Raw genomic sequence first — 18,123 nt, 5'->3', positions numbered from 1 at the left:
TATCCAGCTGTTGGTGGTGGCAGATGACCCCAGGTGCTTCTACAGGCATTATTTCAGGCATAGGTGGGCACCTGGATAGAACCACAATACGAACCTTCAGCAAGTCAGCTGGATGGCTTCTTTGCATGGGGAATTCTACACCCCAAACAATGTTCCTAACCCGCATCGGTGAGTTGCAAGTGATTCAAGTCATGACCGTAAACACTTGGCATTAGACACCTCATTTTGCTTACAAAGCCCATAAAAATTCCTGTATGATGTGCCTTGTTTCGAACAATGGGACTATGTTGGGATCTTGTTTGCATATTATACAAAAGTAACTTCAAAAGAGCTAGAACTGCCATTCATGAAAATTAATTTTGAAGAAAAAATTAGAATTTCGTAAGCGTTAATTTTTGCTATATAATATTAATAGTATTAATAAAAGCCCCGTTAAATTAGTGAAAGTAAATCCTTCCTTAATATTTCTGATTTTCAAGGAATGTATTTCTATACTTTAGCACTATGTATCCATTCAACAGGTACCAACAGCCTTTCATTCAATAACTCTTCCTTTTCTAGGTATGACTCTGATGATGATAGCTGAATGTGACGATTGAGTATACTTCGTACCGCTGACTCACGGCTGAAACAAAATACATAGCAGCTTGTGATATATGACTTGACTGCTAATAACAATCAACAATTTCTGTTTGATAAAGAAAACCAACTCTCTTTATCTTATTTTTGCATTCTCTAATTGTCACAGAAAGCCATATTGAGGGGTAAATGGAAAACCATTTAACTCCTTCTTTATTGAGTTACAACAGTTTTTTGGTCAACCCATAACATATTCACAGATGTACATTGTACTTTCTATATTAAGAATGCCAAAATAGTACTTGAGTTGGCATAACTGCAAGGGAACTGCAAAATGTAACCACTGGTGAACTACCTTAAATATTGTAAAAGTCTGATTTATAGTCAAAATGACATTCTTTAAAATGACTCATTTCACTCAACTCTTAATCATAATTTAGTTTATAACCCTAGCTGTGAAAAAAGCAAGAAATTCCTTACACATCTTACCAAAATAAATTTTGCTACTTTACTACAAGATAATTGACACAGCAAAGTCATAGTTATGTTCACAAGAACTACTCCAAATTATGTTTAAGTACATTTTCAGAACTTGTACACTAAATCCAGATTTACAAGTGCTATTGAAAGAGCTCCTTCAATAGCATGAATTCATACATGTACAAACTATTACCTGATTGGGTTTTCGATATGCAATGCAACAAAGACGGCCCATTCCCAGAGATCGAGAGACTCTAGATGTGCAGCAAAGTTCATGTGGAGGCTTGCTCTGTGGTATGCTGATAGGTGATTGTATGAGAGACTCTGTAACACTTGGCTTAAATGCCAGCTGAAAATAGGAATATAAAACTGAAACCACACTAGCTTTACGAAGAGCTATATAGTTTTAATGACCTGTAAAATCATTTAATCTCATGGTCGAGAAATTTCATGGTTTTGACCTAAACAGCTATTTCATAGGGATATAAATTCGTGAATATTATATTTTGCACATAAAACGAATGAGAATTTTTTACTTTGTTGGGGATTAATTTTATGGAGTGCTGATACCATATTATCTATGAAAATTAGTCCTCCACAGACTTCAGTGATTTGACAGTATTCTTTTTGTCTTTTCTCTTTACTATACAAATTGCATTGAAGAGTCAACATTTATAATCATTTCTACATATATTTTACTAGTTCTTCATATCTGATCTTTGAAAGTGTAACATGAAGTTTGATTTTTTTCTTTCTCATACTTTACCACAAGGTAAACAAGAGGACCATGATGGTCCTGAATTGCTCACCTGTCCCCACATGACCCAGTTTTAAACTGAGTATGAAGTCGTATTTTCTATTATTTGACATAGTGACCTAGTTTTTGAGCTTATGTGACCCAGTTTTGAACTTGACCTAGATTTCATCAAGATAAAAATTCTGACCAATTTTCATGAAGATCCATTGAAAAATATGGCCTCTAGAGAGGTCACAATGTTTTTCTATTATTTGACCTAATGACCTAGTTTTTGAAGGCACGTGACCTAGTTTCGAACTTGACCTAGATATCATCAAGGTGAACATTCTGACTAATTTTCATGAAGATCCATTGAAAAGTATGGCCTCTAGAGAGGTCACAAGGTTTTCCTATTTTTAAACCTACTGACCTAGTTTTGGACCGCACGTGACCCAGTTTCGAACTTGACCTAGATATCATCAGGATGAACATTCTGACCAACTTTCTTAAAGATCCCATGAAAAATGTGACCTCTAGAGTGGTCACAAACAAAAGTTTACGGAAGGACGCACAGACGCTGTGACATGTGAGCTAAAAATCAATACAAATGAGGACAACTTGAATGAAGTCATTCATCTTCCATACCGGACTCATATGGAAAGTTGTAACTACATCCTGACATCCAGTCAGAACTGGTTAGTTAAATGATTAAGTAACTGAAATACTGTTAGCATTACATCAAAATTAAAGAAACATTATCAGTGACAAACCTGAGTCTATAATCTAGATGACTTGATGTTGATGTTGTAGGATTCAACAGACGTTCTAACTGGTGACATTTTTGACAGTACAGACAAAGAATATGATAACATGTGTCTCGTACAGAAACCTCCACTTCCTCCATCACTTCAGCCTCGAGGTAGGGCGGCAATGGAGGACGTGAATATTGTTGATTCTCATTGGTCCCTTTGAATGCTCTCTCATACAACTCAACAGCTTCCTGTATAGGTGCTTCAGCTTGACAACAGAACCTGGTGAATGTTAAAAAATTACGATATGAGAAATGTCTTGGTGTGCAACTTCATCAACAAAACCTTGCTTCAAATTTGAAAAACACACATGCCCCCAAAATGACAAACCTTACATGGAATATTTATGACTGTGTGACAGCACGGATGTTTTTTACATTTATCACTTCAAATTTTACATCTTAAAAGACTCACCTTCATAAAAATGTCAAAATACCATAGTATGAAATATCATAAATCAATATCATATATGAAAACAGTCATTTGATCTTGCATATGACCTTGACCTTGGTGATACCAACCTGACTCTTTTGCATTACACTTGTTTTCAAAATTTGCGTTGTGTTTTATAGGCATCCTTCCAGATATGGCTGAGACATGAAATACTACATATGAATATGTATGAAAACTATAATTGCCAATGCCTGTAACATTGACCTTCAAGGTACAAACCTGACTCTGACACACCAAGTTACAGTTGTAATACAGCTAGTTTCAAATAGATGACCTAATATACTAATAAACTAATGTCTACTGACTAATATGCCTCTCTCTTCTTCAGTGGGCATAATTAATTCAAGTGCGGTTAAAAATTATCTCTATATTTAAGAAATAATAAATCTGTTCCTATATTTCATCAATTAATAAAATATGCGCAGGAGTCAGGATGTGTAATAATTAAATCATGAGTGCGAAGCACGAATGATTTATTCGCATCCAAACAACTGCCCATATTTTATTAACTGATAAAACCATTGTAACATGTTTATTATTTCGATTCTGACAACGCAAATAATTCGCATTTAACAGTTCTACATCTTCAGCATAATACGTCATTTGGGTCATATGCTGTTACAATTTACCCCCATGGTTAAAAAGTGTTGCATAGCCAAAGAAACATTTAGATATTTGTTCCTTTTTTATCAGAGTTTTGAGAAGTACCTATAAACTAGTAATCGTACAGCTCGCAAACTTTATGAACATAATCATCAATTTTTTGTCATTTGAGCTTAAGTTTTGTACGACGTCACACTTTAGGTAATACTTTTATGACGTCACTGCTGATTCATAACTGATTTGATTCGCTCACAGATCAAAACTTATTTTACGGCCCCGCACATAAGTCAGTACCTAATATGTTTACAACAGTTTGTACCAGTAATAATTAGTATGTAATGGGACAGAAGTAGAATCTCTCATTGTATCAACAATCGTCGGTGGTAAATTGTGTCAGCCAGTCATATTTTATCGAAGATTCATATATATGCTGTTTGCTATATCTTTATATGTTAGAATACACAATCAATTTAATTTCATACACAAGCAATCTAATGTTGCTTATTATTATCCAAAGGGGGGATCCTAACTGTCTGATGGTATCATTTATGCATTTTTCAGGGTAAACATGCATTAAAATAATATCATTATTTTATCACTAAGCAGCTTTCAATGGCAATTATATTAGTAATGCTGCTGTTCAGTATATTCTATATTTTCACATAACTGTCTACAGCAGCAGCATTCTTTGGACATGCTTCTATTGGTTTAATTCAGGTTTATAGTCGTACCATAAATGTAAAGCTAAACTTCTCTTCCAGTCCATTCCATCACAAGTATTTACTGTCATGTTGTTACAGGGTAGCACAAGTTGACCAGCAAGTAAACTGTAGATTTTTAGTCTTGTCTCTTTGAAGAAATTGTCAACCTGAAACACAGAAGTATTTTCATATTAACTACCATGTTGTTAAAGGACAGCACAATCTGAGAGACTTTCAGAATGATGAAAGTAATGTGTAATACACCTGAATATTAACAGTCATATATTTACTGTCAATTATTTACTAGACTGAGGTAATGCAAGCGCAAGCAATTGGTCACCTGACCAGTGCAAAGTTACACACATCAGTTACCTAATATCTCCTTACTTCAACATTTATTTCTTTATTTTTGGGGGTTTTAAGTCATCCTGACAATTTAGGTCTTGTGGCAACTTTCCAGCTTTCAATCAAGTAGGAAGATCCTATGTACACATGGAATTGTTTGAAGCCATTTGGATGCTTCCTCACATAAAAGAAGTCTACATACCAAACTTTTAACCCACAGAGATTAGAAGCTAGTGATTTAAAGCCAGTGCCCTTAACCTTTTGATCCATGGAGGCCCTGTCCAAATGTCTTACTGGTAATTACCTTTTCCTTGCTTATACTTATAAGGCAGGGATGAAGAAATACTACAGACATGAAACAGCTTTCACAAAATATTCAAAGAGACATCTTAATTTGTTCCATCAATATAGTTGATATATTTATGTATACTTACACCAAGTTCAATGAGCTCATCTAGTTGTTTTGAGACCATCTGTCTGGGTATATAATTGCTAACAGACTGGGCTAGTATAAGTGCTAGCCTGTGGTCACCAGCCTTCTGTGCCAAGTTGCAAGCTTCAGTCACCTGATGTCCAGTTAAGCAACTCAGAATGGCTTCTAAATGACCCTGGTCCTGTAAAAATACACAAAATGTACAAGTGTAGTTTATTTACCGGTACTGTTAGAAGGCATGTGTTGACAAAATAATATTATTTGAGACAAATTTACCAAAGCAGACAGAAGCTTATTCTTACAAAACATACATAACCCATAGTTTTTGGACACTTTTCCCCATTCATTAAATTGTATTACAATATATTTCTTTTGAATGAGAAAACATGTATGCAAAATAAGTTCTTACCTTGTACTTGCTTTCTTGGACTTCTTTTCTGATTATCTCCCCTGACACAGATGACAGCCATCTTGAAAATGCCTCTCTCCTTGCATTGTGGTACAGGTAGGTGTCTCTTTCTATTTCTGTATTCAATACATAGCAATGTCTTTAATAAGATTAATTAAAATTTCAAATCTGACAATGAAGAAAACACATGCACTATGTTTTAATAACTACTATTATAACTTGTTATGTTATACTCTCTTAGTTCTGCTCATTCTTATAAAAGCTGCAAGTTCATTTGAATCACTCAAATCCATTTCCCTGAAAAACAATATAAATAGTGTGGTCGTGACCACTGTGGGGATCAAACACATGACCTCCATATTGAGCAACCAACATCTTAACTACTAGACCAATGCTCCCCTAATATTTTATCCAATTCCAGCTTCCAATTAATTACAAACTATCAGTTCATTAAGCTGTAAATGCAAGTTCATGTATTATAAATATTTCTTACAGAACTACGGCCTTTTTGAATACTTTTTGTAATTACTTAAAACAATTTTTCGCTAGATGCAAGTGCAAGAATTTTTTGGACCTATACAAATAGGCTGTACACCTGCTTGGGTATATGTAGTTTTTTACGATCTGCATTAAAAATAAAACATAACTTTAGGTACGAGAGTGGTAAACATACCCTAGAACTGCTTGGAAAGACCATGTACTAAATGCATTTATACTGTGAAGTCATTAATATTTGTGGCACATAGATTTCCATTAAATGGTTGCATTATTTCAAGAAATTGATTTCCAAGGAGAAAATTCTTCAAAAGTTAATATCAACAAATTCATATCCCAAGGAAATTGCTGCTTTGGCAAAAAACAAAAAGTATCATGCAAAAAAAAAAAAAAAATTAAATAAGACAGGTTATATCACAACTTACCCATATCTTTAAACTCTGGCATATTTCCCCACAGAGCAACACACAGATCCCATACCATACCCATATGTTTGACGCTTGATTCATCTGGGTGAGAACCTAGAAATTAAGAGGGGAAAGCTAGTTTTAGTTTTTCTTTACACCAACTTCAACTCTTTGAGTGACTTTTGCAATACCCTTTAGGGGTGCAATACAATCATTCATATTTTATAAGTTTTATGTAACAATATGGCTGAAAAAAGGTTTCTAATATCAAGTTCAAAACATCAAGGTGAACATTTACCATGCAAAAAAATCTTATCCCACTGGCCATGGTCAAACTTTTCTAAATATCTCCTCTGAATAAAGAACACAGCTACAAAACCTTTTTTTCAAATTCAACAACCACTACATTCCCTTCCGGTACTTCTCACTTAACTGTTTGATAAAACACCTGTTACCAAAGACCATTTCTTTAAATTTCCAATAGCTTGTATATGGAGTGTTGCACATTTTCATTTCCTCTGATGAACAAAGTCAGTTAAACCGAGATTGCTGCTCTTTTTCTTGGTTGCATTCTATGCTTCCAAAGGATATTCAAATAGATTTTATTGTAAATACATACAGGACTACATTGACGATTAAAACAATGATCTTACCTAACGTCTCGAGTTCATCCTGATTTCTCTCTGCATACTGATGCAGTGCCTCCACACCCAATGATGGTGTAAATACAGGACAGTTCCCTTCCTTTGTGCTTCTCGAATGCACCAACTGGATCTCTAACATCTCACGATGATTTTGCTGCAGAGAAATTGATTCAGTTATGTCAGAATAGAACAAGTGCCAAGATCAGCATCTATTATTTATTTTTTACCATAAAGAGTTTATCTTGCATTGTAGGCTATCTGGATGCCATAGAGAGCTAGCAACAACAAAGAAAATTGGCTATCTGGATGCCATAAAGAGCTAGCAACAAAAAAGAAAATTGGCTATCTAGATGCCATAATGAGCTAGCAACAGAAAAGAAAATTGGCTATCTGGATGCCATAATGAGCTAGCAACAAAAAAGAAAATTGGCTATCTGGATGCCATAATGAGCTAGCAACAACAAAGAAAATAGGCTATCTGGATGCCATAAAGAGCTAGCAACAAAAAAGAAAATTGGCTATCTGTATGCCATAATGAGCTAGCAACAACAAAGAAAACTGGCTATCTGGATGCCATAAAGAGCTAGCAACAACAAAGAAAACTGGCTATCTGGATGCCATAATGAGCTAGCAACAACAAAGAAAACTGGCTATCTGGATGCCATAAAGAGCTAGCAACAACAAAGAAAACTGGCTATCTGGATGCCATAAAGAGCTAGCAACAACAAAGAAAATTGGCTATCTGGATGCCATAATGAGCTAGCAACAATAAAGAAAATTTTCTATCAAATACAAGAAGACATAATTAATACAGCCATATCTACATAAATACAACTGATGCTCTTTCAGTCATAACAATGGGGTGTATCAACATTTCATATTGGTAAAATGCCACAGAAAATCATTGTACATAAGTCAAGTTAAAAGTTTCAGAAACGTACAATGTTGAACACAAGGACATACTAGATAGTTTGTTCAGACAGACAGAAAAAAAAGACAAAAACATGTTTTATGTACATAAGACACCAATATTAGAGTTCTTTTTCAAAAACAATTTAGAAATAGAAATAGTAGACATAACAAGTGGCAACTTACAATGACAGTTTTATCTGCAGACTGTATATGGTCGGCAATGTTGATTTTCTGTAGATGTACAATCCAGCTAGTCTCCGCCTGTTTTGTACTGCGTTTCTGACCTCCAGTGAACAAACTGAATGTGTTTGTAGGCTTGTCCTCCTCTGTAGATAGAGAACAATGAAAGCGTTAGACTGATTTCTGTATCAGTACTGGTTTTCAAAACATAGTATAACAATGCTTGACAACTCTGTTTCCCGGGTTTTCAATGAGTACTTACCCCTAAATACTGTAGAGATGGTATTTTCCACAATGGTTTTATTTTTGTTAAAATCCAACACAGTGACATGCAAATAAATACAAATACAAATACATGGCATTTATATAGCGCAAAAATTATAAAATATTCTATTGCGCTTTACAATTACATAACACACATTTAACATATATACATACAAAATATGAACAGGATTCTAGAACTTAGATTTAAAGATTTGGACATATATAAATACAATTTTACACCACTTCTGAATATTTTGTATTTTAACAAGACTACACTAATTGTTCATAAAACTGCCTAAATAAATGTGTTTTCAGTTTTGATCTAAAGCTGGCTTCAGACTGAATGTTTTTCAGAAAGCTAGGCAGATCGTTCCACCATTTGGGACCAACGACTGCCATAGATCTGTCTGCTAGTTTTGTTCGCCGTCTAGGGATGTTAAAGTTAGTGTCACTTTGTGAGCGAAGTCTGTATCATTGTCGAGTATGTACAAACATTTCCCTCAGATATACTGGAGCTGTACCATTGATGACACGGAAGACTATTACTAAAACTTTGAACATGACTCTAGCCTTAACTAGAAGCCAGTGTAATTCTTTCAAAAGTTCGGTACTTGGTTTTTCATAGGAAGCATTCTTGACTACTCTAGCGGCATGATTTTGGACTCGCTGTAGTTTATTGATTTGGTAGGCTGGAGTTTCTGTAAATAAACTGTTGCAGAAGTCAATGTGAGAATGAACCAATCCATGCACTAATGATTCAGTTGACTTCTGTGTGAGATGTTTCTGTATAGCCCTAAGGTTTCGTAACTGTACATGAGCTATCTGACACTTTTTCTGAATGTGATGGTCAAAGTTGAGTGTATTGGTCATAGTTACACCTAGGTCTCTGACGTGATCGATGCATTTTACGTCACACCCACCAACGTTTACACTTGTGATGTCCAATTTCGCTAACTGTTGTCTTGTTCCATACATAATAATTTCAGTTTTAGACTGATTCATTTTCAGTTTGAAGGTTGTCATCCATTTTATGATTTCATTTAGAAAACTGTTGAGTTGTTGAAGAACAGTTGTCTCATTTTGAGAATTTCCCGCTTGAATTTTTAACACAATCTTGTGGTCGTCCGCGTATCCATAGAGATCAGCTGGATATTTCTGCACCACTCGGTTAAGAGCCGATATATACAGGGTAAAGATCACAGGTCCGGCACAAGAACCCTGCAGGACACCAAACCTTAGTGGCTCCGTGTCAGATGCTGACTGTTCGACTAAAACTTTCATCGTTCTGTTCGTGAGATAAGATTCTATCCATTTCAAGGGAGTGCTATGTATACCAAAGTCATCTTGAAGGATTTGAATCAGTATCGGGATATCGATGGTATCGAACGCTGCACTCAAGTTGATCATGACCACGATTGTTATTTGATTTTCATCTATGGTTTCCAAAAGATCATTATACATTTTGACCATTGCTGTTTCAACCCCATGATATGTTCTATAGGCACTTTGGTAAGCTGGGAGGAGATTGTTAGCTTCAATATGCTTGTTGATTTGATTTAGTGCAGCTTTTTCAAGAATTTTAGAGAGGAATGTTAAATTTGACACTGGGCGATAGTTTTGCGGGGATGAATTCAAAACACTTGTGCATATTAACCCTTACCCTGCTAAATTTCTATAATGAACTTGTCCATCTTTCAATTTGGACAGTACCATTAACTGTTAAAAGGGGTGCTTACCAAAAAGATAGTGACTGAATAGCGAACAGTGCAGACCATGATCAGACTGCACGGATGTGCAGGCTGATTTTGGTCAGCACTGGTCGCAAAGGCAGAATCACTTGCCGCCAGCAGGCTAAGGGTTAGGCAACATTATCTCCAAAAGCATAAACAACAATGAGTCACCAATTCATGATAAGATGAATGGCTGCCTGTGTGTCATATCCCACGATTAATTAGTATGAAAATGAGCCAAACTAAAGTATTAATTAAGGAGGCAAATAAGAATTTTTCTCTGTACACAATTCCCACCAATGATCTCTAGTTTAGGTCTTCCCTCTACCAGTGAAAGTTATCCTACCAATGGCACTATAAGAACAAAACATTACTGTTATTATACAATATTCTCACATAAACCATCAATCATCTACAGGTGAGATTTTTTTCTGAAAATTGGGGTTAAGGTATTACATCCATAACAGAGCACCTCCTTTTTGAAGAGTATTTAATTCCTACCATAAACCTACTTTGACTGCAATTTTCATGGGGGCGTAGGTTCAAGCCCCACTGGGACCAAAATTGTTTTCCCTTATTTTCCTTCTTTTCTAGTAAGATTTTACTTCTTTCAAGACTTATTATTGATTTATTGTACAAAAGTGGAAAATTTTCATTTGATAAGCAATTTCTTGCTGTTCAAAGTGAATTTACCTCTGAAACAGGGGGTAGAGTTAGACATCTTTCAAAATACAGAGTTACATGCAGTAAAAGTTTTCTTTTTTGCCTTCACTCTTTAGACTATATATTTTGGAAGAAATGTAGGTAGGTTTTACTTCTGCCCCAAGGTTATTTTTTAATGAAGTGAGCAAAATTCAAAACAGACCCCGCAGAATTCAACCTTAATTTTTCAATGTTGGAGTTAGAATTCTGTCTCATTAAATCCGTTTACTTGAGGTACCCTAGAAAAAATGATACTGACAGTTTGATTTTGTGTTTTATAATTGTTTACCAATACTTTGATGTTTCTTTTATCAAAATTAATGGTGTAATGAATTCTCTGCAAACGTTTTGGATAGTGGCCATCACTTTGAAAGTTGCTTCTACTTGAGCATGAGGAAACACTATGAATTATACAAAATTTATAAAAAACGGCATGGTAAAAGTTGTTTAACAAGAGGACCATGATGGTCCTGAATCGCTCACCTGTCCCCTCGTGACCCAGTTTTGAACTGAGTATGACATCGTTTTTTCTATTATTTGACTTAGTGACCTAGTTTTTGAGCTCATGTGACCCAGTTTCGAACTTGACCAAGATATCATCAAGATAAAAATTCTGACCAATTTTCATGAAGATCCATTGAAAAATATGGCCTCTAGAGAGGTCACAAGGTTTTTCTATTATTTGACCTACTGACCTAGATTTTGAAGGCACGTGACCCAGTTTTGAAATTGTCTTAGATATCATCAAGGTGAACATTCTGACCAATTTTCATGAAGATCCATTGAAAAGTATGGCCTCTAGAGAGGTCACAAAGTTTTTCTATTTTTAGACCTACTGACCTAGTTTTTGACCGCACGTGACCCAGTTTCGAACTTGCCCTAGATATCATCAAGATGAACATTCTGACCAACTTTTTGTGACAGGTGAGCTAAAAATTGCAACACAGTGCGAAACACAGTCAACTTTAAGAATATACCAAGCAAATGCCATTTTGTTAAACATTACTATTAGGGGTCTAATACCTTAAAGCGAGAATAAGAATTATTCAAATGTGTTGCTTTCTCCCTGGAAGTTACAGTATTTGCAAAAACTTATTACAATTGCCCATTCATATACACTGCACTTCAGAGAAATTGATACGATTTTCAAAGAGCATACCTAGATCTTCAGGTTGTACAATATCTCCACAATGAGCCAGAGTCCAACCTGGTCCCCAGCCCACACGGAATGACCTTCCCATAAACAATCCTGCATCTACCAATAATGCCTGCTTGTTGTATGTAAAACTCTCAGTTACCATGGGGATGACCTTTTGTACCCTTGACCCAACGACCCTTTGCTGGTAGTCTTGTTGTGTCATGCCACTTTCTAGCAACATATATTCCTTCACTGGCGGATGGTAGGTCTGAGGTGATTTTGTAGCTCTGATTGGCTCTGGTGTGATCAGACGTGGTGAAAATAGGCCTAGATATGGATAAATAATTCGGCATTATATAGCTTACAGACCATCTTAACAGAACTGTAGCATCTTCAACATAAACAATCTTATGTCTAATTGATATAAATATTGTTGGCTATTTCTTATTTTAATTCTTTTTATCAGATATTTAAACAGATGAAGCAACACAGAACCTAATTTAAATAGGCCGATTTCTAAACGTTAAAACAAGACAATAATGCAGTCTGTAAATGAATGCCTTTCTAAGGCACTTAAAATAAGAAAATAATTTACAACTGTGACTCCTTCATACATTATGATACCATCTATTTTCGAACTCCTTCACAGTAAATGCCCTACTTAAATTTATGACCAGGTACAACACAACTTGTATTAAGAAACTACCGAAGGCAAGGGCGAAAAGTGATCTCTTAACAAAAATGGTATCTTAATACAACTTAATTTGTTCTTTTACAACATAAAAAGTGCTGAAAAAGTGGTCTCTTCATGCAAGTTATCTCTAAACAGACTCCATCTCTTTCGAAAGTATGACTCTATTTCAAAGACGCTGCAAAAACTACAACAGATTCCTCAGATTTTTCTTTGACACTTGTCTCTAATCAACAACTGGACTAAGATCTTTTTTTTTTTTGATAACAAGATTGCTTACCTCTGTCTTTTGTTGTCTCTTTCTGTGGTATATTAGCAATTTTGACTGGTGACATGTATTTAGATTTCAGACTAGAACTGAACAGACTGGGCCCATCTCCGTGCCTCAGTAATGGTGATCCAGTCGGCGGCCCTTGTTTCTTGGCAAACATTGAACCATCTAAAAATATTTCATACATTGACAGAATATGGTTCTCTTATGTCAGGAAAAAGTGAAATTCTCACATCTTTTAAATTTACTCTTTAAGTCGCCTTTGGTATGAACTTATGTAAACAGTATCAATACGTATCATGAATATCAATGTTTTGAAAGGCTTAAAGGATTATGACACTTAAATTACCAGTATGCATAAAATCACCATTCTACATTAGTTTTAGGTATATAATGTAGTTGTCAGTCCATAAAAGGATAAATCTGTCTTAACTCCCTAACATACCTTTTAACTGAAGGTGTTATCTATTTTGAAATATTTTGTTCAAGTTGATTGTTTTTTTTATGTTCTGACAATAACTGTATAAATACCAAATGCTGGAGCTGGGGCATCCTCGTCACCAAAGAAAGAAGCTTTCATGACCTGCATATTTCTTGCATCAACTCCCATACTTGTTGCTAAGCGATGTGAAGATGGTTGTTCATCTGGGACATCCATATCTTCATCATCTACATTAACAATAATTGTACCATAAGTATTTCATCTTAAATGTGGTTAAATCTGATTTTTTTTTTCAACTAGATGTCTTCCACTCACCCCCAGCCCTACACCTCAATCATCCATGACCCATTCAACTCATGTAGTCATCTGAAAACTACTCAGAGTTAACTCTCCCTGTCAGGTCTCTCATATCTTATTTTTCTTATACCACATTGGAATTCAATTTTTCAGTCACCTTTGCTACTAATTCAGTCTCTTCCCCTGCGAGACCTCATCCAATAATCAAGTAATTACCATATCTCAGTTCAAAAAGAGTTGTTCCCATTACTCATGACATCAAAACCATCACTGAACTCACCATAACCCTCTACTAGTTCACAAAGTTCTTTCACGATGCCTAAGTTATGCGATTACTGTTCTCTGCTATAGGAACTTAAGTTTTTACAGTATCTCTCCTATCACCATTGGTCCCCTGCAAATTTACTAATTCCATTTTGTAAGGTCTCTGATACATGATAATCGAAACCTGCAACTGGAACCTGTTCTGTAACTTACAGTTCCACTCCATCATTTAACTAGAAATTCAGTGGTTCCCCATTTAGAGACCTTTGATATTTGATTATTGCTATCCCTAACTGCAAATGCAGTGTTTTTTTCTTGAGAGGACTCAGTTTGATTATCTTCATATCCCTGACCAGTACAATTTCCTCCATTTAACTCAACATATCTACTGCTTTTTTACTACTTAACCATTATGAGGCTTTCGAGATCTGAATATCATCTTGATTCATGGTATCCTCAGTTCTTACTGTACTTTGTCTCATTACCATCTTTTAACTCACCGATGTACTAATGTCTCATTACCATCTTTTAATTAACTCACCTAATTCACTAGTTTCCCCTAGAGAGGCCTCTGATATTTGATTATCATCTCCCTCCATATGAACCTCAGTCTCCATTATTTAACAGGTGAAATTGGATGTAACCTTGGTCCTCAACATTTAACTGACCTATATCTCTGCTGATTATTAGTTTCCCCTTGTAAGTCTTGACAGGACCTTGGTTCCCTTCATATTACTTGCCTTTCTCCTCTGATAATTAAAAGGTTCCCTTCTAAGGTCTCTGAGATATAATTTATGCAACCAATTCTCAAAGTACCCCAATGAACTCATCCAGTTCTCCTGCATATTCATTGGTACTTCTTGAGAGGCCTCCGAGATATGATTATCATAATCTCCCATCTGAGCCTCAATTCTAGCACCACTGAACTCACCTAGTTCTCCTGCTAATTCACTTGTCCCCCCTTGAGAGGCCTCTGATATCTGATTATCATCATCCCCCATGGGAACCTCAGTTCTCGCAGTACCGCTTCCATCACTCTCCTCGTCTGTACCAACAGTGAACTTGGCAAGATGGCCGCCAGGTTTTGCATGTCCATTTGTAGCCCCCACTTTCAGAGCACCTTGCTGTTTCTGCTTCTCCAAATGCTCCAGATTCAGTTTTTGTTTCTGTTGACAGAAGTATTGGTTGATGATGGATACAATAATAATGAAATGAAAATGAATTGGCCTTACTTTCACTAATGTTCTTGAGATCTTAAACATTCAGGATGAGGGATCTACAGGAAGATGGAAGTAAATTTCTCCTAAAATTGCAGAAAGTATTGAACATTTTGAAGAACATCAGTAATGGACAAACAACCTAGTAACTGTGTTACTTTTACTGCACTTAAGTTATAAACATCATTCATGATAAACCTTTGGCCAGCTTGTACCTGGTTAAGTAATTTGATCGGACAAACCAGGTAAATCTCATCAATTTTCCTTTGTGATATAGAATCAAACATCTTCAACTTGCAACACAGAATGTCTCCTAGCATAAAACCTTACTCTTTGACTCTATATACCAGAACAAAGTTTGTTTCTCCCTTGGGTTTAAAGTTACACCAAAACAATTCAGGCCATGTGGCAATTTCCAGCTTTTAATGGTGAGGGAAGATCCCAAACACCTCTCTCTGATTCAACAATGGATGGGCCCCTCAATAAAGCCATCAACCTTCCTTAAGTCAGATGGCTTCCTCATATAATCACTAAACCAGGGCTTGAACTTGCAGAGATGAGAGACAAGTGGTTTAAAGTCAGCAACCACTCAGCTACAGAGGCCATATACCTGAACAAATCCGAAACCAATTTTCAAGTAGGGTAACTCTTCTCCATCATTTTATATTTTTAGTATGAACTTTTCATCAGCAGTAAATAGGCCAAAGGTGGAAGAGTTGCCAATATTCCTTATCTGCTTATTTATTATTTGCAAATTGATTTCTTTTAAGTGAAATATATAGGAATGACTACATTCTATCAGAACAAAAAGTTTTTTTTTTATTCTCTGGGAGTACAAAACTTTGTACAAAGAGCTTTGTCTATCTCCCAAGTTCATGTAATCAAGAATCCTTTATCATATTACTAAAAATAAATTTACAACTATGCACTTCTAATATTTATTGAAATATATGCAACTGCGTCACAAGTTATTAAATTACATATTATAAAGCAGTGACTTGTCTAAACAAGAGGGCCATGATGGCCCTATAACGCTCACCTGTTATCACTGCACTTGAGGACAAGAAGGTCCTCAGAAAAAATATCTAAGTCCAAAGGACAGGAACAACAAAAGGAAGAAATGTAACCAAAAAAAAAAAAATCTTACAAGGTATAGATTTGTTGAAATACACCTAAAAATTGGAGGTACCATCCATGTTGTACCACAGACAACTGGTCTCGTGTTTTCCCTACGGCCAATAATAAAAAAGTTACTAAAAATAAGTTATTTATAGTAACGTAAAAGGGAAGTAATTAAAAAAAAAAAATATTGTAAGTGGACAAAAGAAGGATCTACCAAATAAATCTGTTGACATAAATGAAATTTCAGATCAGTATCTTCATTAGTTATGGAGATATAACAATTTTAATTTGAAATAAAGGGAGATAATTTGATATAAAATCAGTCCATAGTTATCTACCCTGATTGTCTCAGTCCAACTAATAACAATAATGAAATTTCAAATAAGTCCTGTAAGTACTTACTGATATAAATCCATTTTGATTACAATCAGGGGAGGTAATCAGATATAAAATAACTGGAACCTATGATTGGATCTGATTTGTCATGGAATCCAAGATTTATTGTTTTTGAAGATATTTTGGAAGTTTGTATCAAATAAAACCATAAATGAAGTCTCTATATGGCTGCAAAAGCCAAAATAGCCAATTTTGGACCTTTAAGGGGCCATAACTCTGGAACCCATGACGAAATCTGGCCAGTTGAAGAAAGGAAGCAAGATCTTGTGGTGATACAAGTTGTGTGCAAGTTTGGTTAAAATCAAATCATAAATGAAGCTGCTATTGTGCAGACAAGGTCAAAATAGCTAATTTTGGCCCTTTCAGGGGCCATAACTCTGGAACCCATTACGGGATCTGGCCGGTTCAAGAAAGATACCGAGATCTTATGGTGACACAAGTTTTGTGCAAGTTTGATTAAATTCAAATCATAAATGAAGCTGCTATTGTGCAGACAAGGTCAAAATAGCTAATTTTGGCCCTATCAGGGGCCATAACTCTGAAACCCATAATGGGATCTGGCCAGTTCAAGAAAGGAACCGAGATCTTATGGTGATACAAGTTGTGTGCAAGTTTGGTAAAAATCAAATAAAAAATAAAGCTGCTATTGTGCAGACAAGGTCAAAATAGCTAATTTTGGCCCTTTCAGGGGCCATAACTCTGGAACCCATAATGGGATCTGGCCAGTTCAAGAAAGGAACCGTGATCTTATGGTGATACAAGTTGTGTGCAAGTTTGGTTAAAATAAAATCATAAACGAAACCACTATTGTGCAGACACGAAATTGTTGACGCACGCACACACGGACTGACGACAGACGACGGACGAAGGGCGATCACAAAAGCTCACCTTGTCACTATGTGACAGGTGAGCTAAAAACAGACACAGTGTTATTTAAAGTAAGATAAAACAGGTTATGTAAAAAAATTCACACTTTTTTAATTATTAATTAATTTTAATCAAATATTCATTAATTGATTTTCTTATCATCTGTGTAAAATATCAACATGTAAACATTAAACTTAATAACAAAGCTAACATTCCTTTTCTCAAAGAATATGTTGCCAAAAAAAACAACTTCAGACTAGGAACATAAATATCTGACCCCACAAAAAAGAATATAATTGATAAATCTTGGTGCCCCTAAATATTTTTTGTGGGCTCTATTATCATGATTATTTAACATCAACATTGTTTTGAATTTGCCCTTTAGTCAATACAGAAATGTTTAAAAGTATTCCCAATTCTGACTAACTGCAAAATTCATATATAAAGAAGATTATCACATAGATGCAAAACTGGATGTAGCATAATCATAAATTTTGAAGTGAGAGATTTAGGTCTTGAATAAAATGTTTTTTTAC

General features: G+C 35.4%; 1 protein-coding gene across 1 annotated transcript in view; it reads right to left on the bottom strand.

Moving 5' to 3' along the window:
* The window catches only part of LOC123557946 (nuclear pore complex protein Nup98-Nup96-like), a 53,585-nt gene that overhangs the window by 9,998 nt on the left and 25,464 nt on the right, over positions 1–18,123 (bottom strand). Inside the window, exons 21-33 of the mRNA XM_053544772.1 lie at positions 14,917–15,151; positions 13,514–13,651; positions 12,992–13,150; positions 12,042–12,347; positions 8,190–8,332; positions 7,104–7,248; positions 6,469–6,564; positions 5,549–5,664; positions 5,141–5,320; positions 4,392–4,528; positions 2,566–2,826; positions 1,253–1,408; positions 496–625 (exon numbers count right to left, since the gene is read on the bottom strand). Of these exons, the coding sequence (XP_053400747.1) occupies positions 496–625; positions 1,253–1,408; positions 2,566–2,826; positions 4,392–4,528; positions 5,141–5,320; positions 5,549–5,664; positions 6,469–6,564; positions 7,104–7,248; positions 8,190–8,332; positions 12,042–12,347; positions 12,992–13,150; positions 13,514–13,651; positions 14,917–15,151 (2,202 nt within the window). The remainder of the gene's footprint in view (positions 1–495; positions 626–1,252; positions 1,409–2,565; positions 2,827–4,391; positions 4,529–5,140; positions 5,321–5,548; positions 5,665–6,468; positions 6,565–7,103; positions 7,249–8,189; positions 8,333–12,041; positions 12,348–12,991; positions 13,151–13,513; positions 13,652–14,916; positions 15,152–18,123) is intronic.

This window comes from Mercenaria mercenaria, chromosome 5, assembly GCF_021730395.1.
Source record: "Mercenaria mercenaria strain notata chromosome 5, MADL_Memer_1, whole genome shotgun sequence".
In the NCBI taxonomy this organism is placed as follows: Eukaryota; Metazoa; Mollusca; class Bivalvia; order Venerida; family Veneridae; genus Mercenaria; species Mercenaria mercenaria.
Note: the sequence above shows the minus strand (reverse complement) of the source record. Positions and strands in the feature narration are given on the sequence as shown.